Genomic DNA, 23,471 nt, shown 5'->3' with positions numbered 1-23,471 from the left:
ATACAAAATATGATGTATGTGTTTCTGCTTGGCAAGAATTTACATTTGGGAAATAAAGTGCAATTCAGCGGTCAATTCCTATAAACTTTAATATGACTTCTGGGGCTCTATGCAGCTGCTGAGCATGTATTTTAATAAATTCCTATATGATAATGACATTTTTCCAATAAAAATAACTACAAAACACACTTTGTTTAATAAAACAACACATTTCTACTGTGCCCATTTAATGTAGGTTTGATCAAACTGTAAAAACAAGAAAAAAAACGTCAATGTTTGAGATGTAATCCCTTACAGCTTGCAGTCTGGTTCTGTGTTTTTCTTCACAGCTGTCTGAATAAGATTCATCATTGAGAGATTTCTTTTCAACACACAGGGGGATGTATTTTGCATCAACAGCAGGCCGATGAGGGATTACAAAGCATCGTATTCAAATGTTTGGTCTTTTCTCACAGTCTTTTGTGATATTAAAGTATTATTATAGATAACTCAAGTCAGTGAAGATCTTACGGCATCCTTAAGCTCAGAGACACTAATCGTGGTTTATCTATGTTTTCCCCAAGAAATCTTGTACATTTTTATTTCCCTTTTATACATTTCACAGAAGGTGCATGAATTAGTCACTAAATGTTCTTTGAAAGTCATTTAATGAAATAATGAAATAGAAAGTACTTAAATTGTTCGTTTGCACCTTAAGAGCTGGTACCAGAATGATGGTGTGTTAATGGAGTGCTCTTAAATTTTTGCTTTTAGAAACGTTTTTTACATCTTCAAGGTATCTTGAGGTGAAGATGAGGTGAAGTTGAGAATAAACAACATTCTTTGTTTTTTATCATAGATGCTAAAGAACTGCCAGTTGTTAAATTATAAACATGTTGACCTTTATCTAGAACAAAGTGTTTCAGACATAGAAATGGAATTAAATTATGTTGCAGCTAAAAAAAAAAATCATTATTCCACTTCTGTGTCTGTGTGTTGATAGTGTTGGTGTTTTTGTGTGATTATTGTTTTTATTTATTTTCTTTTTTACATTTGGTTTGTAGACATCAAAAGATAAGTGAATTCTGTCACAAAGCTGTGAGAAAACCAGGATCACAGACCCTAAACATTATGATTAAACTAGTTAAACAGCTTTAAGGTATGACTCAATGAAATTAATCTCTGCTACTGTTTAAAAGCAATATAAAAGCTATAACTAGACTGGGAGAGAGGATCGTACATGTGCGATTTGTCTCAAGCAACCATGAAAAAGTGAAACAGTGACAAAAACAAATATAAACTAAAATTTAAATTGAACAAGTTGCTTAGTAGTCCCAAATATGACAACAATTAGATACATAAATTTGGAGGTACTGTCACAACTTTGCATACAATCGTCCCTAGCATGAATGTCAAAATAATTTTTGGCCTTTAATGACCCATTTAAGCTGTTCTTTTCCAGCGAGGATTCCTCATATAAAAACTACAATGGTTTTTAAAAACAAGAATTGTGGGTTAACTTTAATCATAACATGGTCGAAACTATACATACATGCTCAAAGATACTCATACATCCCCATTAATGTTTGCCTTAATTACCTTAATTGGTGAAAAATCTAATGTTTTTGTGGCCACAAACAGGCTTCCGCTATAATTCTGGCTGCAGGTTTGACCAGTTTTCACAGATTTGGTACAGCTAATTTGACTTGGTTAGTGTAGGTCATTGACCTTTCTTATAACCATAGTGAAAATATAAGAGCGGAGTCGGGACCATTTCAGAAACTGCACCATCTTCTCAAAGCTGAGAAGGCGGTAGGCTATTATCTTTGTCTTATCCAAAGTCATTCAGATTTTACAGGTAGGTGTTCATAGATAAAGGATACTGTATCAAAGTATGAAATACTTCAGAAAACACAAAAAGTTATAATATTTCACATTTTCCCACTGAAATAATAATTTCTGCTTTATTGTGTATTTAGTCTTCCTTTTGTGCTTGATTAAACGGTTCTATATTTCACTGTAACTAAATTATTTGTCTGAGCTGTTACATCTTTACACATCCTTCCGTTCCCTCAGGTCAGCTGACCAGTTGTTTCTGAGGGTGCCGAAGACAAAGCGGAAGCTCAGAGGGGACTGTGCTTTTTCTGTAGCAGCCCCAAAGCTATGGAATGACCTTCCTTTGGGCATAAGACAGGCCTCTTCACTTGCTGTTTTTAAATCACTTCTGAAGACCCATCTCTTTTTTTTGGCTTTTGGCACAATCTGAGATGTTTGACTTTGTTTTATTGTGTTTGTATTTTAATTATTTTATTACTGCTTTTATATTTCACCTTCTCTACTTTATGACTGTATTGTATTTTATTTTATGATTGTGTATAGCACTTTGGTCCTGTGGGTGTTTAAAGAGGTTTATAAATAAAGTTGGTATGGTATGGTAAATTATGTTATGTGTTGTTTTCTAATTCGTTGTTTTTCTCTGAATGCTGTTTTCCTTATTCAATCTTCAAAAAAACATTTACATGTGTTTAGTGTTGTATCTGGCTAAGAATAAACGATACAAATTCAAAGGACAAAAACGAGTTTAATCACCTTCTGTTCGGGCAAACCTTAACGGTGAAAAGCAGCAAAAGTGGTGCTTAACCCTCCGTAGCGCTAGGTGGCGAAGTTCAGCTTCAAGCGACGAGAAGAACAGAAGAAAGCTTCTTACTTCCCCACGTGTTCAACATGTCTTCTAGGAGTGATACAGTGTAGCTAGAAGAAATAGGCTGTTTACTGTCGTTTTGTTTCGTAACCTTTTTTTTTTTTTAACAAATATTTAACAGCGGGCTGTAAAGACATTAAAGTGACAGGATGGCTCAGAGAAAGAAGAAGCTGACGAAGAAGAAGAGGCACACAGCTAACAGGGAGCAGGAGGCTGACTCTGACGGCGGAGACTTTGAATTGGCTGCTGAAATCAAAGACGATGACTCTGTAAGTAACAAGAGTTTAAAACGACTTTTCTCAGAAAAGAAGAGCTTATATATCCAACATATAGATGTCCTCGTCGGTTCGATAGAGTCGCAGAGGTTGAGGGGTTATAGCTCAGTGGTAGAGCATTTGACTGCAGATCAAGAGGTCTCCGGTTGAAATCCGGATGCCCCCTTTAAATTATTCTTGGTTCATTTTATTACAAATAATTAATTATAAGTGCTACCATTCATATTCTAAATGTATACTTGCTTTCCATTCTAATCCGCAGTTAGAACACACCATCCATTATTGTTGTTCACCGGATAAGTACAGTGAACACAGTGACGCACTGATTAACCTCTATAATCTAGATGTAGACAGCATCAGAGGATAATTAACTGCATGACTTGCAGATATATTATACTGCAAAGTAGTTGGATTACTTGAAATATAGTTTTCATCATTTTATACACAGACTACTCTCTAATTACACCAAAACATTATAACAGGTTAAAGATACTGTGCATTTTCTTTCCTCAGGGAGACTAAAATAGAGTGGTATTTCAATACACTTTGACCTTTTCACATTGCAGTCACCGACCTTTGATCAGGAATTTAATTTCAGTTTAACAAATAAAAATTTTAAACACCTTGTATACACGTTTGCAGCACTTACAGTTGCAAGTCTTTAAGGGTATGTCTCAACCAGCTTTGCACATATAGAGACTGAAATGTTTGCCCATTCTTCTTTGCAAATAGCTAGAGTAGTCAGATTGGAGTGTAAGTGAATGTCAAGTTTTTAAAGGTTCCCAAAAATACTCAGATTTAGATCTAGGACATATTTGAAATGAGTATGCTTTGATTTACATTGTCATTGCAGTTTCAGTGTGTGCAATATCACAATAACAAAGGACTGCTTGGGTGAAATATTTGAAGGGATTCTAAACCTCAAGTATAGGACATTCACGCCATGCTTATCTTTTATATATTTGACCAGTTGAATGGACTGTAACTACCCTTAAAGCTAATCGCTTACATCCTTAGTGGATGAGATGGAAAGGAAGGAGTCAGAAAAACCTGGGTTAATTGTAATAAAAGTCGTCATTGCACTTTTTCAGGAATAGGATCACAATTTAAGTATTTTCCTGATATCCTGCATCACTAATTTTAACCAATTCTAGCTCTGGCTGTGTGTTTAGGGCTGTTAACCTTCTAGAAGGTGAACCTCCTCGTTGATGCCATGTCATCACTGACCAGCTTCCTTGTCTCTGCTGAAGAAATCCCCACAGTATGATGCTGCCACGGATGTTGTGTTTAGGGTTACACACTGCCTCACACTGGGGAACCAAGGTGCAGTGCAGTTGTGGTCACCTAGGCCTTGCAGCTCAACGAAATGTTTCCGCAAGAAAGAAGTTTGGCCGGACGCCTCAAGCTCATGAATTTTACCAGCCAAACAGGAAGCCAGATAGGAGAGAGTTCTGGTGAATTTCACCATAAAATCAATCCACCAGCATACGCTGACTTGAGTAGTGTAAACAAAACACCAAAATCGAGGAAACATTGTGCTATTTGAAGATGAGAAAGGATAGTTATGCACACAGATACCAAGTTTTGCCATAGACAATGAAATCCATAGATGTTTTTACTCATAGCAGGTGGCATATCCATAGCAGGGATAGCAACAGAAAGGGGTAGACGGAGATTTTCCTCTCTTGTTTTGCCTGCTTGCTGCAGAAAACTACGAGACAGCGGTTGTGCGGCCAAGTAGAAGCTTTGTTAATTAGAGACTTGCTAAATGTTTGGGGTAGTTCTCGCAAGTGTCCTTTTCCTTTCAGTCCACTGTTCTACTTTGTGTTGGTGGATCACATTAAATCCCAATAAAATACAGGTTTCAAGGTGTGTGAATCTTTATTTCCTCGTCGTGGCTCTGCCGATGTGGAATTTCACTTGGTTTTCCAGTTTTCTTTGAAAAACTGTAGGTGTAAATGTCCGTGATTGTGGGATGTTTTGAACTAGATGTCCTTACTAAAACACCTGAACTGTACCTTGTAGCTGCGTGTTATTAACAAGTGATGGACTTGTCTTTCTGATTTTAACAGCCAGGGAGGAAACTGCCACGCTTCCCTGCTGCGTCGGATTGCACGTCTGATGTGGAGCCGGACACCAGGGAGCTCGTCCGAGCCCAAAACAAGAAGAAGAAGAAGTCCGGAGGGTTTCAGTCTATGGGTGGGTTCACCTGCGGAGCTGCTTTTCTCTGCCTTCCTAGGTTTTTTGTTTTTTTTGTTTTGCTTTTTTAAATCTGAACTACAGCCAACATAGTTTGACAACTTTATATTTAATTCCAGGTCTCAGCTTCCATGTTTATAAGGGTGTCATGAAGAAGGGTTACAAAGTCCCTACTCCTATTCAGAGGAAGGTATGTCAGTAATATCTTTGGATCCTATTGTGAAACATTTGTGGCATTCTTGGCATTACATTGCTCCTATTCATCTTTTCAGACCATTCCTGTGATTCTGGACGGGAAGGACGTAGTAGCTATGGCAAGGACAGGCAGCGGGAAGACGGCCGCTTTTTTGGTGCCCATGTTTGAGAAACTGAAGGCCCCCCAAGCGCAAACAGGAGCCAGAGCTCTCATCCTGACCCCCACCAGAGAACTGGCCCTCCAGACCATCAAGTTCACAAAAGAGGTCCGTTTGACATGTACTCGATGTACTCGGGTTTTCAAGATGGTTGATGTATTTCTGTCATTTTTTTTCTTTTGGTTTTAAAAATGTAAAAATGAACAACTGCTCGTGAGTAATGTTCTTTTTCCTGAATATTTGTATTTAGTTGGGTAAATTCACACGCCTGAAGACTGCTTTAATTCTTGGCGGAGACAGGTTTGTGACTCCTCATTTGTATTTTTTGTTGTTGTTTTGTTGTGTTTTTAAATTTGTGGTAACAGTAAATATCTCCACCGTTTCCAGCATGGAGGATCAGTTCGCCGCGCTTCATGAAAACCCAGACATGTACGTTTTTTTTTAACTTGGTACAAACCCTTCAAATGTTTAAAAAAAGCACACAAAAAAAACCCCATGAGATCTGCTCTCCTCGTACAGAATTATTGGCACCCCTGGTCGTCTCATGCATGTCATCACAGACATGAACCTGAAGCTGCACAGCGTGGAATACGTGGTGTTTGATGAGGCTGACAGGTAAATTACAGTCCCTTTCAAAACGATTTACACCTGAGTAACTTTTTCAGTCTGTGTCACAGTACAAGCACAGTATTCATTGTATTTATTTGGAATTTTATGGAGTGGATATAAAATGAAACACGGGTTTTGTCCACTCTTCTCAGTTGAATTTAGGTCTGGGCTTTGACTATACCTTTCTAGCACGTGATCAAACACACATTGGAGGCCCGGGGGCCTTTTGCGGCCTGTGGAATAATTTTGTGCGGTCCTTGACCACATTTCAAGAATTGTACAATTGATTGGCCAGCTTATGTGATTGATAAAAAAATGTTCACTGTTTCTAGGCCTTTCTAAAAAAAATTGCCCAATTAAAATCTTCTTAAGATTGAAATGCAAGGTACATTACAAAGTATTCTTTTTTTTTTTATCAACCATGTTTTTTGGTGTTGTTTCATTTTGATAGTAAATAGACCACAAACATCTTTAACTCAAAAGCAGACTTGTGCACCGCCGTTTTAAAAAACTCTGCTAAATAAAGCAAGAGTTTTTTAAGAAAGGTTGTTCTTGATGATGAAAATATTCACTAAGAAATCAAGACAGATGATCGTAAAAAATCAACCAAAGAATTTTTGACATTAAATGCCGTTTCTTCCTTTTTTTTAAACAGTGCAAACATGCGAGAGCCTTTTAGGTTTCAGGTTTAAAGTAATTTAAAGATCTCTTTTCTGCAGAAATCAGACTGATTTGTTTGTTTCATTAAAATATCTGTTTTTTGTTGAGCTGGTAAGAATGAAACATTTTACAATAGAATAGTTTTTTTTTTTGCATTTATAACCACTTTGTAAATGAAGGGTTGGTAAATGACGCTCAAAACACCAGAATTTACCAGAAATTTAGTCTATCTAATGGACAAGATTTCAGCCTCAAATCCACTTTTCTTTTCTTAACTTGAGCTGATTTCTGTGTGTTTGAGCTTATTTCCCCGCTCTTGCCCCTCCCAGGTTGTTTGAAATGGGTTTTGCCGAGCAGCTTCAGGAAATCATCCGCAGGCTTCCAGACACCAGACAAACCCTCCTGTTCTCCGCCACTCTGCCCAAGCTGTTGGTGGAGTTCGCCAGAGCCGGTGAGATCAGCCATCTCTCTCTCTTTCTCTTTTCTAGATGGTTTTATATCATCCAGTGTTAGTTCTGGTTTGGACTGAATAAACGTCTGTTTCCAGGGCTGACTGAACCTGTGCTGATTCGCCTGGATGTTGATTCAAAACTCAGTGACCAGATTAAGGTAAGTTGGAGACTCAGTATATGAATTGTTTTTTCCTCAACAGAGACCGTGTTTCCATATAGCACCAAATGTGGTCGCCATCGATGTGTTTCTGCTCAGATGTTTGGCAACCTTTCTTTACAGAACTAGTTGATTGCATTAACATCAGCCGAATACTCAATAATTTATAATTAAATAAAACAATTGAATTGTGTTTCCTTGCTTGAAGTCATGCATCTCCAGTACTGATTCATGTTACTCCTATAATCAATAACTGATCCTGACATCCAAATAGCTCAGTTTTTGTTTCATTTCACTCAAATGTCTTTATTTATCTACAAAGTTGTGTTAAAAGCAGTCAGTTTAGGAGGATAAGCTTTTAAATGCTCTGTCCTGTTTCACAGTGGGTAAAATGAACAATTAAAATTTGTCAATATTCTAAAGCCAGCTTCTGGATCTCATTGCAAAATCCTTAATGAGTCTGTGTCCAACTCTGTCCAAGTGTTTTATGATCTTGTCCTCTATCAGCTGTCGTTTTTCCACCTGCGTGTGGACGACAAGCCAGCGCTGCTGCTGCACCTCCTGAGGAACGTGGCGAAGCCTCAGGAGCAGACGGTGGTTTTTGCTGCCACCAAGCATCATGTGGAGTACCTTAAGGAGGTGAGGTAATGGTACCAGACTAACTCTGGGTTTGCAGTATTCATTCTACAGTGTTAGTGGTACAGCTTTATCTCAGTTTTTAGTTTGCTTTTGATTGAGATTTTTATCTTTTATGACTTCTGTAATATTTTATGGAGCAGTTTTAGGATATTTTAAATGAAACGAGGCTTCTAAACTGTCTGGGAAAGTATAGAATTTGGTTTAAGATCTTCCCAGACCTGGAAAGTGTGGACAAGGATTTTTTTTGCCAATCAGTCCATCTGTCCATCCCTTTTCCTCGTACATCCATCCATCCATCCGTTCATTTTATGCAAGAATCCTGTTGAAATTACAAAGTCTCTTTTGAATATTTCTTTCAAGTAAAAACTGCTAACATCTGTTCTCCAGCTGTTGTCTTCAGAAGGCATAGAGTGTGCCTACATCTACAGCGCCCTCGATCAGACTGCCAGGAAGATCAACATTGGGAAGTTTGTGCACCGGAAAGCCATGGTGCTTCTCGTCACTGATGTTGCAGCTCGTGGTATAGACATCCCCCTGCTGGACAATGTAATCAATTACAACTTCCCTTCCAAAGCAAAACTCTTCTTGCATAGAGTCGGTTGGTGACCTTATATCTTTATTTTTCTCATTATTTAGCCGAGTGTTGAAGCTTAGATGGTTAAACTGTCATTTTTCTTTTCCAATTAGGCCGTGTGGGGCGTGCAGGCCGCAGTGGTACAGCGTACAGCATGGTATGTCCGGATGAGATGCCTTTCGTCTATGATCTTCACCTCTTTCTCGGAAGGCCTGTTCAGTTTGCCACAGCCGACCACACACAGGGTAAATGTTGCAGAAGGCCTTTCAGCTCTTAATATAATCAAAACTGTTTCTTCTTAAAGGTTTAATTGTTCTGTATAATTTATTTTCCCCTCAGATTCAGATGGTATGTTTGGAAGAGTTCCTCAGAGCATCTTGGATGATGAAGGTTCCCATTTGATCACAGCTCATGAAAACTCCCTGGACCTGCAGAACCTGCACCGTGTCTCGGAGAACGCTTACAAGCAGTACCTCAAGTCAAGACCGAACCCCTCCGCAGAGTCGATCAGGCGGGTGAAAAGCACCGACGTGTCCAGCATGGCCGTTCACCCGTTACTCGGTCAGTTTGAGGAAGGAGTGTTGAAAACAGGCTCAGATCAAAGCAGGATTGATGATGTTTGATTTATTATTATTTTTTCTGTGTTTCAGGTTCTAGTTTGGAGAAAAGTGAGCTGGAGCGCCTTCAATTGGTTGATGCAATTAAGAGCTACAAGTCCAAATCTGTGAGTTCACTGCTGTTACTCCTTAAAGCTGGGACTTTCTGCTAACCACCTTCTTAAAATACTTTTTTTCTGTCTTTTTCATTTAGACTATTTTTGAAATCAACTCCAACAGTAAGACACCTGCAAGTAAGGTGATGCGGAAGAAACGCTCAAAGGACAAACGGGTAGTGGACAAGTTCAAGAAGCAGAGGGAGGATGTGGCAGCAGGAAGTAGGCTGCAGCAGGCTGTCATCCGCAGGACCACTGCTGGTGATGATGTTGACGATGACGGGGCTCTGGGCGATCTACAGGTAATCATTACAGATCACTCAAATAAGACTCTTGGATTTGTTAGGAAACCTGCTTGAGGTGAACTGTTAAAAAAATCCCCAAAACCCTTAGCAGTTTTGTCCATTTTACACCATTAAAGCCAATTCAGCAACTAAATAAAGTCTTCATTTGTGAGCAGATCTTCAGGATCTCACTGTGTGTTCGCAAATAAAAAGGCTGCTTGACTCTCTTTACTAATTGCTTTAGCAGGAAGTCAGACGATGTTGGTATAATGTGTAAAATCTATTTGTATCACTTTTTAAAAAATGGATAACTTTATACCAACTGTTACCAACTCATTACTCTCTACTTCCAGTTTGAATGTGACACTCTTGATACGTTTCAAATGGGGATGAAACTGATCTAACTCCACATAGAGAAAACCAGATCTGCCTGAATTTAACCTGCTTTGAAGCTGAACTCTGCAGCACAGCAACCTGCAGTCTAAGTAATCACAAATAAATAGTAAATATCAAGCAAAAATTAAATTCATGACTACAATATAAGGCTGTGCTTATAAACTATTAAATATAAATCTAAAAATCCCCTTCTTATTGTATTCACAGATGGAGATTAGAGAAATAACAAACTAGGTTGGATCTCTGAAAGAGTAGTGAAACAGCTGGAAATTGCAATGTTCTTGAGGTCTTTACAGGCTAAGAAAAAGCTTTGAAATTAAAATTTTAGTTTTAAAGAATCTGTAAGCAGTGTAAACTAATGAGGATGGATTTCGTGGATCCATTTCTTTTAAAGAGCTATTCAAAGGATTGGCTTATTTATTGATTGATAAGAAGCCAGTCTGTGGGTAACTGATGGGGTAGGATTTAGATCAGCACCCAGTGTTTTTCCACAGTCTTGAAAACACTGAAAAAGTATTGAATTTTGCTTGTATCATTTTCCAGGTCTGAATAAGCATGGATAAGTTTCCAGACTTGATTCCATTTTATATATTTCTAAAAAGAATTTTGCTTATAACATTAATTAATACTTGAATGATTTCATTTAACTTAGATTTTCCACGTCAAGAGTTCAGCTTGACCTTTTATTTACAGTTTTTTGAGTTCCTGAATAAGAACCACTCAAAGCTAAAATCACACAGAAATAAATAAAGGATTACTTCACTTCTTTTTGGATTCTAGACACCTGGAACTCATTAAACTAGCACTGGGTTAGATGCCAGCAAATAAAGCATTGAAATTGCGGTTATTTTTACAAACAGAATTAGGTATGATAGATCACAAACTGGGCTTTAAGGAACCATCTTCTGTATTATTTTGATAAGTGATGCCTCCTGTGTTTCAGACTCTGAAATCAGTCACTGGTTGACAGAGAAGTAGTGCCTTTTTTATCTTTTAAGCATAGCCAACACTTTTTGGCAGATTTGTACATGCAACTCTCAATGTTACCACCAGGGGGTGTTCTCAGAGGTGGTTGGTGGTAAGAGAAGGAACCTGCAGGAGAATGGAGAAGAACGTCCAAAGAGCAAGAAAAGCAGAGATATGGGCAAAGACGAGGAGTATTTCATCCCTTACCAGCCTAAGGACTTCAACTCTGAGAGAGGGTGAGGGGCGGCGTGACCTTTTTTTTTCTTCCTTTTGTTCCTACATTAAAGGCAAACTGTGTTGCATTTAGACAAATGCTGTCCTCTTACGTGTCCCCAGATTAAGCCTTGGTGGAGAAGGCACTCATTTTGAACAGCAAGCCTCCTCAGCTGTCCTCGACCTCATGGGAGACGAGGGCAACCAGTTAAACCAGCACAAACAAATTATGAAATGGTGAGAATTTAAACTCACCATCTCTAACATTGAACCTCGTTGTATCCTTTACTTGATATCTCTCATTTTACCATTTCAGACTATGACTTGATGGTTTTTTATTTATTTATAGGGACCGAAAGAGGAAGCGTTTTGTGAAAGAGTCGGGAAAGGAGGAGCAAAAGAAGAAGATCAAAACCGAGAGTGGACAGATTGTGAACAACAAGAAACGGAAAAACTTGTATCCTTTTAACAAAGTTTTCATTTTTGAGCTTGTTGCTGTCTCTTTTCTGACACTTACACCCTATAGCTGTATTATTAAGATGTTATGTCACTTGATAACCTGTCAGTTATGAGGAATGGAAGAAGAAATACAAAGTTGATGATGCAAGATCTGGTTCTGATGGAGAAACAGGCGGAAGAAAGAGACCTGCAGGAGGTAGGACTGCATCACAAATGTGATTTAACCATCCGGCAGTAGAAAACAATAATTTGCCCCCCTCTGTTTAATTTCTCTCGCAGGTCGTGGCCGGGGCCGCCGGGGCCCCAGCTCCCACAGCCCCGCCCCACCCAAGGTGACAGCAGGTGGCCGCAGAATCCGATCAGAGCTAAAATCGAGCGCACAGATCCTGAAGCATCGCAAGATGAAACAGAAGCAGCAGTTTCTGCAGGGCGGCGGGATGAAGAAGGTCCGCACCAAGAACAAACAGTGGCTCGGTGAGGTGACGAAGTCTGGCTTCGGTCGTGGTGGCCAGAAGAAGGGCAAGATGAGGAAGAGACTGTGAGGAAGGGACATGCAGAGGGCCGACTGCACCATAAGGAGCATGATGAGGCGTTCCATGAATCTCCATGTTTTTATAATTCTTTAGTGGCCCTGACCTACAGGACTATCTGTTGTGATGAAAGCCTCGTGGACTGTGTAGATGTGTGCCTCATCTTTTCCACAGTCTCCTGACTCCAGAGAGGGATGATCGGATGGGATGAACTATACCCCGTTAAAGCTTAATGACAGTTGAAACTGTGTGTTTTGTTGAATGTAGCCAAATACATTGAAAGAGACGTTATCCTTTGTCTTGTCTTCATTAGTGATTTGTAAGAAGAGAAAAGTCTTGGTTTTCCTTCTGGACGTGCCACCTCTGCAACCCCATCCAGAATAAGCTGATGAAGATTTGTAAACAGTCCTGAAAAGTATTGAATTTGTTATCAAGTTTCGATAAGTTTGAAAAAAAATTTTAAAATTTAATATAGAAAACTTTTGAATTTACAGACCTTAGTTCTTATTCCAAAAAAGTCAGAATCATTTTATATTTATATTACGACCTATAGTTTGGGTTTTGGTAAGTTTTTTTTTGTACAACTGACTAATCATGTTGGCTTTTGATTTAACAGCTGAAACATTTTTTGACTTCTAGGTTTTTCACGTGTTGATTTAAAACTGAACCCAAGGTTTTTGACCTGGATAGAAATTCCTTTTTTTCTTTTTTTGCTTCAAATTTTGTGAATTGAAGGTACTAATTATCGCAAACTCTGATTTAAAGTGTCAGAATTCAATCCCAGGAGAATCCAGTCCAGCATGTGTTTCCTGGTACTCCAGCTTCCTCCCCACAATCCAAAACAAAGCATGTTGGGTTATTTGGCCGCTCTAAATTGCCCTTCGGAGGGAGCATGTGCATGCATGGTTGTTTGTCTCTGTGTTGCCCTTCGATAGTCTTGCAACCTGTCCAGGGTGTACCCTGCTTCTTATCCACCTCTCGCTGGAACACTGCAGTTAAAAGGCATTAACTCCTTACAGATTTCCTTTGCTTTTGCTTAATATAACCAGACAGACCTGATTAATTCTAGACTGTTTTAATCACTTAAATGGAACTTGTCTTACAACATGAAGTAGGTTAAAAGATCTCAAAAGCAACATTTGCCCTGATCTAAACACATCCAAGAACAGATGAGATGAAAAACAAAGTTATAAACAACTATCGGTCTGAAAAGACTCATTTCTAAAGCCACCTTCTAAGGACTCCAGCGAACCACAGTGAGAGCCAGTCAAATGGATAAAACAGTCAGGGGTGAACACTCCCAGAAGTGGCCGGCCTACCAGAATTACTCCAACGAACACATTGAAGGCTCGTCCAGGAGGTCACAAAAGAGCCAAGAACAATATAGCGCTGAGTTATGTTGTGGAATGATGAGACAAAAGTGCAACTTTTTGAAAGTTGTGTATCCTTCAACATCTGGTGTAAAACTAACACAGCATTTCAGAAACAGAACATAAATACCAGTCAAACGTGGTGTAAGTGTGATGGTCTGGTAATGTTTAGCTGCTTCAGGACCTGGATGATCATTTATGAGCCATGTCTTTTTTTTTTTTTTTTTTTGTGGCACACGTAAATAAACACAAATCATCTCCGCCTCAGCTTTTGACACCACATGATATGTTGATTTTAGTGTGTGTTTATATTAGTTTTTATTGCATGCCAGGTTGTGTTTTTGAAGTATTTTTGTATCTTAGTCATTTTACTTTTATGTTTTGTGTCTGTGTATTGCTATTTGAAATTTGAATGTGTTTTTGTATTCTGTGCGTCACTTTGGTCCTGTGTGGTAATTTAAAGTGCTCTAGAAAAAATATCTGTTTTGGAGAAAAACGTCATCACTTTGTGACCTTCAGGTGAATTGTACTTGGGTTATGTACCAGGACAACAATCCAAAGCACAACAGCAAGTCCACCTCTGAATACACAATAAAGCGGAGTCAGATACTGTGGCACTGCCCTAGACAGGTCGTTTACACTCAAAACCCTTAAATGGTGCTGAATTAAAACAATCATGCAAAGAAGAGTGGGTCAAGACTCCTAAGCGGTGAGGTAAGAGACTCATTGCCAAACATGTTGTTACTGTCAAGGGTGGCGGTTATTACAGTAAAGTTTATGCAGTAAATCTAACAGCTTGCCAGCAATAAATGTCTTTACAATCATTAAAACCTAGTTAATTTAAATCCTGACTAATAATGAATTCACTTCAGCTTATTTGGTTGTATTTGCAGTGTTTGTCCAAGTAATGGCGGTGGGAACTTTTACGTGTTTATTATGTGTTTATTATGCAGACATGACACAAGATGTTTTCTTTTGCATATCAATGGTTTAGAATGTAATACAATGCAAGGTAAGTGTAGTCCTTTAAAGAATAAGTATAATAATAATTTAGACTTTATTGATCTCACAATGGAGAAATTATCCTCTGTTTTTAACACACTCAAAGTGAAGATGCTGCCCTAAGCTGGATACAATATCTAAACTCAGACCCAATGCATTATAATTCCCACTGAAAAATTGTTTAAACATGTACAATAAAAATAGATTTTAACACTCATAATACAAATGTATTGAATTGTGTTGTTTGAAATATTTACTTTTGTTCCTGTTGAGTTCATATATATGTTCCCAGGCAGCTTTGGTTTAATTTCATAGTAAATGCCTTATAATTAAAGAATTCAATTAAATTAAATTCAGTTTTATTTATATAGTGCCAATTCACAACACGTCGTCTCAAGGCACTTTACAAAGTTAATTCAATCCAATCACACAGATTTCAAGTCTGGTACATACATTCCAATTATTCCCAACTATCAAACAGTGCAGTCAGATTTAGTTTATTATATAAATTGGTTTTCTTTCTAATCAGACCCAGCAAATTGCATTGAGTTAGTGACTTGTGGACAGTCGCTTGCATTGACTTTGCAGCAATCCCTCATACTGAGCATGCCTGTAGCGACAGTGGAGAGAAAAAACTTCCTTTTAACAGGAAGAAACCTCCAGCAGAACCAGGCGGAGTGTGAGCGGCCATCTGTCACGACCAACTGGGGGTTTGAGAGAACAGAGCAGAGAGAAAAAAGAACACAGAAGCACTGATCCAGGAGTACTTTCTGTAGGAAAGGAAAGTGAAACATTAATAGTTATAGCTCCTTCAGAGGCTTCATCTAGGAGAAAAAGACAGCAAAGCAGATAAACGATGATCCAGTTTTCAAGTCTAAAGTATGAAAGAAAGCACATAGAGTTAGTCACAGCAGAAGCTCAGCCAGTAGCTATGTCTGGGAGAGACAGGGTTAAACACTGAAAGACAGGGCAAAGTTTATCATCGGTAGAAGGTGAACATTAAATTGTTGGCAGCAGCAGCTCAGTTGATGTCCCCCTCCAGGAAGGTGCCATAGCTAAACACAGAGCCAAGCCAGATGTAGCTTCTAGAAAGAGAAAAAAACAGAGAGAGAACATAACGTTAAAAGCTGAAATAACAGCAAATAATGCAAAATTGGAGAGTAGCGTGAGAATGTAGCAGAGAGAGTGAAAGTGGTCATTATGTCCTCCAGCAGTCTAAGCCTATAGCAGCATAACTACAGAGATAGCTCAGGATAACCTAAGCCACTCTAACTATAAGCTTTATCAAAAACGAAAGTTTATACATTGTATGTGAGCATCTGCTTTCAGCTGTATTGACGTTTACTGTAAAAAACAGTAACAGAACTGTGTGGTATGCAGCTTTTCGAAAACCATGTCGTATTTCTTTAAGAAAACTTTTAATTAGAGTAAAACAAATAAAGTAAAAAATGTGTAAACTAAGGTATTTTGTGGTATTCATGTGTCCTTAAATCGGACAACAGATGGGCTTCCTGTGATAAGGGCCTTTTTACTTCCTAATAATAAATGTTCATTGGAATTAATACAGTCATTTAATAGCAACAAACTGTATTTTATATATTTTTTTAAAACTAAACACCCTTACTTAACTCTATGTAAGGAAAAACTCAGAAGAGACTTATCCTCACTTGTACACAATCCAGAGAAGCAAATAGTCCTCAAAATATCTGTGAGCAGCTCCAGCTTGGGTGAAAGACAGTATGTGGTCCAGATATCAGTTAATCCTCATGCAGAGATAGCAAGTCTCTGTAAGGCTTTACTTAATATCCCATCTTCTGTGAAACCACTGCCCCCTCCTCAGGTATGTACCTGATTATCCCGCTCCCTGTCCCGGCACTCTCCGGTGCTACAGGAGCCCTCCAGGCATCAGGAACGACAGCTTTATCTTTGCTTAGGGTTCCCAGGACTGACACAGAATCCACTTGAGATATGACAAAGAGCCTGAGAATCCGAACACAGCCGCTTGCACAGCGGCTGAACAGAGCGCGTTTGGCAGGCCAGAAAAAGAGCTGTTACACAACTTTTAAAATGTACTGAGTGAACCTAGTGATCATTGAATGAGAACTGGGTATCTCATTTCCGGTGTTTTAGGTTTTAGTTTCAGACAAATTTGCACTTAAGATGATAATTGTGGCATTCTTACAGTTTTGCATCTCCTTAAACTGTAATTATCCAGCACTGTAAATTTACTGCAACAAAAAGGTCCTGCAGGAAGAGCATGCAAACCAAAGGTTTTATAGCTTCTAAATTATTCAGAAATCAGAAGAACACTGCCTCATCTTCACATAAACTCACAGAAAACACTTGAACTCTGACTTAAAAAAAAGTCAAATGAAACCTGCGTGCAAATTTTTAAATCAACTGTTCCAAGATGATATACAAACACAATGCTGAGGTTTTTCCCACAGTTATCACCTTAATCTTAATCTATTATCAAAGCAATTATCTGTTTGCAGATATGTGTGCATGTGTTTCATTTTCTTCCCGAGGAGCCATCGCTGCAGACTGGCTCTCCTCCCTTCTCCGTTTGCTCTCACTAATGATAAGATTGTTGGCCTTTTTTTCCAGGCTATCGCTCTCAAGGCAGAAGAGCACTTAAGGAATGACAGAGACAACAGGGATGACATCTGCCGCTCCGGCCTCCGCATTTTTGCATGGTCTTTTAAAGCAAATTTAAAAGTAGGTTTAATCCTTATAAATGTTACTACATGTGAAGTTTGAAGTCTGTTGTAAAATGGTTTTTGCTTCCTCAATTGTTTCACTATTTGAAATTATGAGACAAATTTTACAAGCAGACAAAAATAAAGCTGAGTAAATACAAAATGCTGTTTTCATTTGTAATTTCAGTTTTTTCATGTTAAAAGCAATCTATATCAGCCAAGTAAATGCCCCCTAACCTTAATAACTGGATGTGCCACCCTTGGAATCAACAAGTTACTTAAATATAGTCACATTCAATAAATTACAATATACTTACAGATAATTTGTCAGAGTAAAAGTACCTTTTTAAAATAACCTTTAAGCAGATATTAAACATACTTTTTATTAAGCTCACATTTCTGTATTAAAATGTCTTAATTGGTCTGATATTATATTTAATTTTAAATGTCGTGTTTTTATTAGATACAAGCAGAAAAACATCATAATTAACAGAAATACAGGCTTGAAAACATCCACGTGTAAATATTCTACATATTATGTTTCACTTAGTGAAATGAGATACTGAGAAAAATTAACTTTTCTTTATATTCTAATTCATTGAATACGTCTGTAGAACTTGTGTGACAACATGAAGTAGGCCAAAGGACCTCAAAAACATCAAGAGAATCATGCCGTGACCTAAAGAAATTCAAGAACAGATGTTCCCAGGAGTGGTTGGTCACCAAAGTTGCTCCGAGAGGGCATTGAGGGATCATCCGGGAGGTCACTAAAGAAATCAGAACAGCATCTATAGCACTGCAGGACTCACTTACCTCACTTAAGGTTAGTGTTCAGGATTCAAAAAAAGGAAAAAGAGAGGGCAATAACTGTATCCATGGCAACAGGTAGCTCCATTGGGTGAATCAAAACACATATGCAAAGATGAATGGGTCAAAATTACTTCATGGCAATGCAAAAGAGTCCCTGCCAAGGATGGCAGCAATTTAGGGAACAGTTACTTTTTCACAAAGTGTCAAGCTGGTTTAATAGCATTTTTACCTTAATAACTGAAATAATCACTTGAAAAAAGTTTGAATTTACACAGGTTATGTTTGATGATTTAAAACATTTAAGTGTGACTGAATAGCAAAAACAGAGGTAATCTTCAAGGGGGCAAATAACTTTTTAGAACACTGACTATTATGCGTCAGGCATCAAGTGCTTGTGGTGGCCCCCTGTCCGCTGGGGTCCCTCAACCACACCTTTGCTCACTTATATCCCGGGCCGGCTCTGGTTCTATGGAGGAAACTGCAGAGAATTAAATCTGTTCACCCCCCTCCATTGGATTTTATATAGATCTGAGTAAGTGCTGCCCTCTTAGAGCGGGTGGAGCTTGATGTTTTTGGGTCAGAAACTGGTTACTTGGCTTTAATGTCAAATTACAGAGTTTTGGACCAACGTGCCTTGCAAACACTCAAAGAAAACCCTGAATTTAGCTACATCAAAAGGAGAAAAGTCAGTAGTTGTTCCAAGGGGGTTGTGCCAGAAACGTCCAATTGGAAAGTAGAAATAACAGGAGGGGTTATGTTGGCTGTTATTAAGTTACAGAGAGGTGAAAAGGGAACCACAGAGGCAAAGTGATCAAATCATTTTGAATTTATAAATATGAAACTGACCTGATGAGGTGTGATCAGATGAAGTTCAGAAATCATGGTGAATAAACCTTATATGATCAAAAACATAATTTTTTGTCAATAACTTTCAAAAACTGTCAGCTTATTGAGATTAGTATGATATAAAAACATTCTCATTAGTCAGTCAGTCAGTCATTTTCTACCGCTTATTCCATAGTGGGTCACGGGGGAGCTGGTGCCTATCTCCAGGAGTCTATGGGCGAGAGGCGGGGTACACCCAGGACAGATCGCCATTCCATCGCAGGGCAACACACAAACAACCACACACTCATTCATACACCTAAGGGCAATTTAGAGTGACCAATTAACCTAACAGGCATGTCTTGGACTGTGGCATTCTCATTAGTCCTCAAAGAAAATCTTTTGGCTGTGATCTGCTGCTGCTGTCAAGCCGTAAATCTGGACTATTTGGTCTAATGCAAGCAACGCAGTGTTTGCCATGAAGGCGAAACCCTGCTGAGACGAAAAACTTATCTCTGTTTTGCTCCACTTTTTACCCTAGTAATCTTCTAGCACAATCCTGTTTTTTGTGTTTCTGACCAGAAATCCTGTTATGGGCCATCCAAATAGGACTTTTACTGTGAAAATTAAAAAATGCATTTGGCTCAAGCTCTTTAAATTGAACAACATGGACCTATAGTTGAACTTTAAACCACCCTAATGAGCCGACGACATACCAAAAATGTACAAAAGGAGAAGATTTGTTTTCACGAATGAGTAAGGATATACAGGTTAGTGGTTGAGTTGCACTGAGAGGGAAAACATGTTGGCATGCACATCAGTCCAAGGGTTTAGGATCAGAGAAAGTTATTTTTGGGGATGCTCAGTCAGAAAGCCCTTATAAAGAGGTCTTCTCCGGGTGGGTGGAAAGTGGGTTATCAGCTCCACTGTCGCTTCTGTATGGGGCCAACTCGTTTGCATCTAGTCAACACCTTTCACGTTTCCTCTCGGACACAGTAGTCACTCCATATCACCCTAAAGTGTCACATGGTCTTATATAAATACATAACCTTTATTTTACCAGCATCAAGCTGTTCTTAACCCTTAGCAAATGTACAATTTGATGTGACTGTAACCAAAAAAAACTCTTTTCTTTACAGTAGGTTTCGCTTGATGTGTAGATGTAAGTGCATTCTGGATCAAGGGTGTGCCTATTGCAGACTAACAATACATTTTCCCATTCGTTTTATTCAATTTGTTTCTTGTTTGCTTGTCCGAGGAATGCTCCCCCTCCTCAGCTCTCTGTTTAGCCTGTGTGAGATGTCTGTTTCTTTTTGGCTGCACACTTCATTTATCTTGCCCAGGATCATAGAAACACTGAAAATCAAAGTAATCACTGGTAACTGAAGCAATAAAAAAAGCTTAAGACAAATGCTATGCAATAAAATGACACTGAATCCTTTAGAAATTCACACTATAAACAATTGTAAACACTTTGTAATTCCCAAGAAATTCATTTAATAACAGAGAATTTGTGCATAACTAAAATATGCACTTCCCCAGTACAATGGAAATTAGCAACCTCGGGAAATAATATTACAAAGAATGAATAAGTAAAGAAAAAAAAAGACCTGGACGTTTAACGATTTGGTCATATGATCTGTTCTGACATAAAGTTTGTATTTGATAACTAGTAGTACATAATAATAATAAAATGTATAAAATTTATATTTTGATTAAATCTTTCAACTTCAAATTCAACGGTAAGGTAGTCTTCCTATGTTATACTCAGTCAAGCAACACTTCCTACCAAAAGGGGGCAGTATAGTCACTGTCTAGGCTCTGACAGAGTGGCCTACAAGTCAGTCAGTTTATACAGGCCTTCCATCATGGGTTAAGCCCTGAATGCTTCAGAGTGGGATTAAAAGGACCACATTTTTAAAAGCAACCTCTTGTCTGGAGAAGAAAAGCTGGTACCAATCATTAGCAATCACTTTCCAAAAATGTTTAGAAAAGTTCTCAAAGTTTGATGGGACGATTTTGATCAAGGTGGATCCTAAACGTCTGATATATGTAGCAGTTTAAACAAAAGCAGGTTAGAAGTGTGTTAGTCTATCCAGCTAAGCATTTTGATTTGTTTAAGAAGGCTTTTACATTTCTTTTCTTCATGCTTTCTCCCTTCCCCACTCCACCAGATCCTGGATAGCATGCAAGGCCCTGACCACCGCCACAGCATGGCGTCAAGAGGGTACAGGGCTCATGACATTGTGTGTTTATGTGTGTGTGTGTGTGCAGCGGCAAATTTGGAGGGCAAGGACCCCGGATATGTTGTGGAAGTGTGCAGTGGACAGGGGCCAGACAGGACGTGACCTTCTGGGGGAAGCTTGGTCAGCCTCATAGGCCGAGTTGCCATCAATCAGGACCGATTGTCCCGCCCCCAGTGTACCACTTCAAAAACACTGGAGGATTAAATATGTGGGCCTGTCTTTGTATTGGTCTTTTATATAAATTACCAACTGATGAAATAGATTAAAGCATCAAAAAGGGTTACAGAGGTATAGTGATACAATATTACACAAAAAGAAAACGCTGGAGGAAACTGTTAAATTGTTTAACCAAATTTATCAATAATATTCTAATACGATTTCATTTGGGCATATTTTAATCAGTATGTGAGTAAATATTGGGTACGTCTAACAGCTAAAAGACACTACATTAAATTAATAAATTTCCAGCTGGTTATTGAGATCATTTTAATCATCTGGTTTGTCCTACTATGTAAAAGAAACAACAAAAAACGGAACGAGAAGCAGAACTAAGAACCGGTAGTGTATAAACGTTTTCTCTGACTAATCTGTAGTGTTCATTGGCAACAACCACCTCCGATTTTAAAAGATGATCATGCCAGCAAGCTTCACTTTTGCATAAGCACTGGGGCTAAAGTGATTAGAGCGCAATCCAAACTTTTAAAAACTATTTTAACCAGGTGGAATGTGAATCTTTTTCATGTTAATCACTGCTCATATTTAGCATTAGCGCTAAAGTCAAACTTTCTAGCAGCTAAAACTGGTTTGCTTGAACACAGACACATTCTCAACTGTTTCAAATAGTTTTTTAAAGTTCTAAACTTTTATTAAGTGCATTCAATCATTCACAATACCACCCATATAAACATACGAGCCTTTCCTCTGCTGGAAACCACACAAATGAGAATAGTTAATCAGCAAAGATTTAATATCGAAATAAAATAGCTAATGTTGTTATAACTGAACCGTTAATGAACAATAAACTTACAAACTAATATGCTTAAATACATTTCTCTAATATTAAAGGGTAGCCTAATTTTTAAAATTGTCCAAAAATGTAAATGAGCTGTAGATTTTCTTCTAGTTTCTCGCACTTAATTTGCAGTTTAATTACAGAATGCAATCTTAAAAAGAGCCGGCTGAACGTACGTACTTATAGCGTAATATAGCAGGACCACTTTCATCACTCTCAATCCTTTGCAGCTCAAGATCAAAGCAGATAATTAATTTTTCCTCCTCTGCGTGCTGACCTGAGTCGAACCTGTTCCTCGGACAAATGACCAACAGGTCAGGATCTCAGTTCCGCTCAGGGTAGGGGCCAAGGGCCCGAGACTGACCTTGCAGAAAAGCCACAGGGCTGTTACAAGGCTATTATTTTTGAACAAAGCAGCTCTGCTAATGTTGAAGTCTCAATTATTTTGGTTCAACATTTGTCATCTTTTGTGGAAACTGCCAAAGCCGTCTACATGAAAGTCCAGTGGTAGCCCTAATTAGTTATTCTTTTTTTATTATACATTTTTATATTCAAAATGATTTTAAACACCACCTGTCAATGCAACTCTGACTTAAAACAGACAAACAGCCATCAGATGTAGGAAGAAGATAAGAGTTCTTCAGCATACGAACGTCTTTGTGTTTTCCGTGTCTCGGAAAAAAAGCCCAAAGGTGCTAATTAACAGGCCTGTCAGTGGTTCCTTGAAGTGAAGTGAACTTGCCGATAACCGGAGTGGCTGATGGAGGAAACTTGACGGACACTCGAGACATCTGGAACTTGTTCTCCCAAAACGCCAAGCTGTGGCACAAAACATGATACTGATGGTGAAAACTGAAGCAGTGGGAAGGACAATATGACTTTATTGTGTAGGTACCAGTGTGTTGACAGGTTCTGAAGATAAGCAGGAAATAAGATAAAATATCTAATTTTCCATACATTTACTAAAAAATAAAAACTCATTCATCAGAATAAGATGAAGACAAATCTGCTCCTTCATTTTCAGTGGTGGAGCTGCAGTAAACTGTGCCATCTTGTGTGTCTGGAGGGTCTACGTAGCTCATCTCATGCAGGTAATCAACCATTATACTTTCATGAGGCTGTGAGTGTTCAGGAGAGACGCTGGATCTCCCCCGCTGCTTCTGCCAGCAATACATCCTACTACACGTTAGGAAACATGACAACTGCACTCCCTCCCAGTTCAATGCACTTAAAGACACACCTCTGCCATGATAGGTCACATCTCCTGGTGTTACGTTGCATTCAAAGAAGTAAAGATTGGAGATTTTTGTAGAGCGTCATCTCATTGTTTGGATAATTGTTTCCTGTAC

At 38.6% G+C, this 23,471-nt stretch overlaps 1 protein-coding gene and 1 non-coding gene across 2 annotated transcripts; both read left to right on the top strand.

Annotated features, from left to right (window-relative positions):
- The first annotated feature begins 2,652 nt into the window (after positions 1–2,652).
- ddx54 (DEAD (Asp-Glu-Ala-Asp) box polypeptide 54) lies at positions 2,653–12,449 on the top strand. Its single transcript, XM_047373634.1, has 20 exons — positions 2,653–2,949; positions 5,028–5,154; positions 5,274–5,344; positions 5,427–5,615; positions 5,758–5,807; positions 5,895–5,936; positions 6,027–6,122; positions 7,106–7,227; positions 7,324–7,385; positions 7,893–8,024; positions 8,412–8,622; positions 8,712–8,843; positions 8,938–9,159; positions 9,249–9,322; positions 9,409–9,612; positions 11,044–11,192; positions 11,293–11,406; positions 11,519–11,626; positions 11,736–11,824; positions 11,908–12,449. The coding sequence occupies exons 1-20, from the start codon at positions 2,830–2,832 to the stop codon at positions 12,168–12,170; spliced, it is 2,577 nt and encodes an 858-aa protein (XP_047229590.1). The 5' UTR covers positions 2,653–2,829; the 3' UTR covers positions 12,171–12,449.
- trnac-gca lies at positions 3,050–3,121 on the top strand. The gene has a single exon. It is a non-coding gene; the product is annotated as a tRNA-Cys (tRNA).
- Positions 12,450–23,471: the final 11,022 nt, after the last annotated feature.

The sequence above is a fragment of the Girardinichthys multiradiatus genome, chromosome 8 (genome assembly GCF_021462225.1).
Source record: "Girardinichthys multiradiatus isolate DD_20200921_A chromosome 8, DD_fGirMul_XY1, whole genome shotgun sequence".
Lineage (NCBI taxonomy): Eukaryota > Metazoa > Chordata > Actinopteri > Cyprinodontiformes > Goodeidae > Girardinichthys > Girardinichthys multiradiatus.
The sequence above is the reverse complement of the archived record's forward strand: the minus strand, read 5'-3'. Positions and strand labels throughout refer to the sequence as shown.

Coding starts and splice junctions, on each gene's coding strand:
- ddx54 (XM_047373634.1), top strand. CDS start 2,830: ATGGCTCAGAGAAAGAAGAAGCTGACGAAGAAGAAGAGGCACACAGCT. Junction 2,950..5,027: donor AAATCAAAGACGATGACTCT/GTAAGTAACAAG, acceptor TGATTTTAACAG/CCAGGGAGGAAACTGCCACG. Junction 6,123..7,105: donor GTGTTTGATGAGGCTGACAG/GTAAATTACAGT, acceptor TGCCCCTCCCAG/GTTGTTTGAAATGGGTTTTG.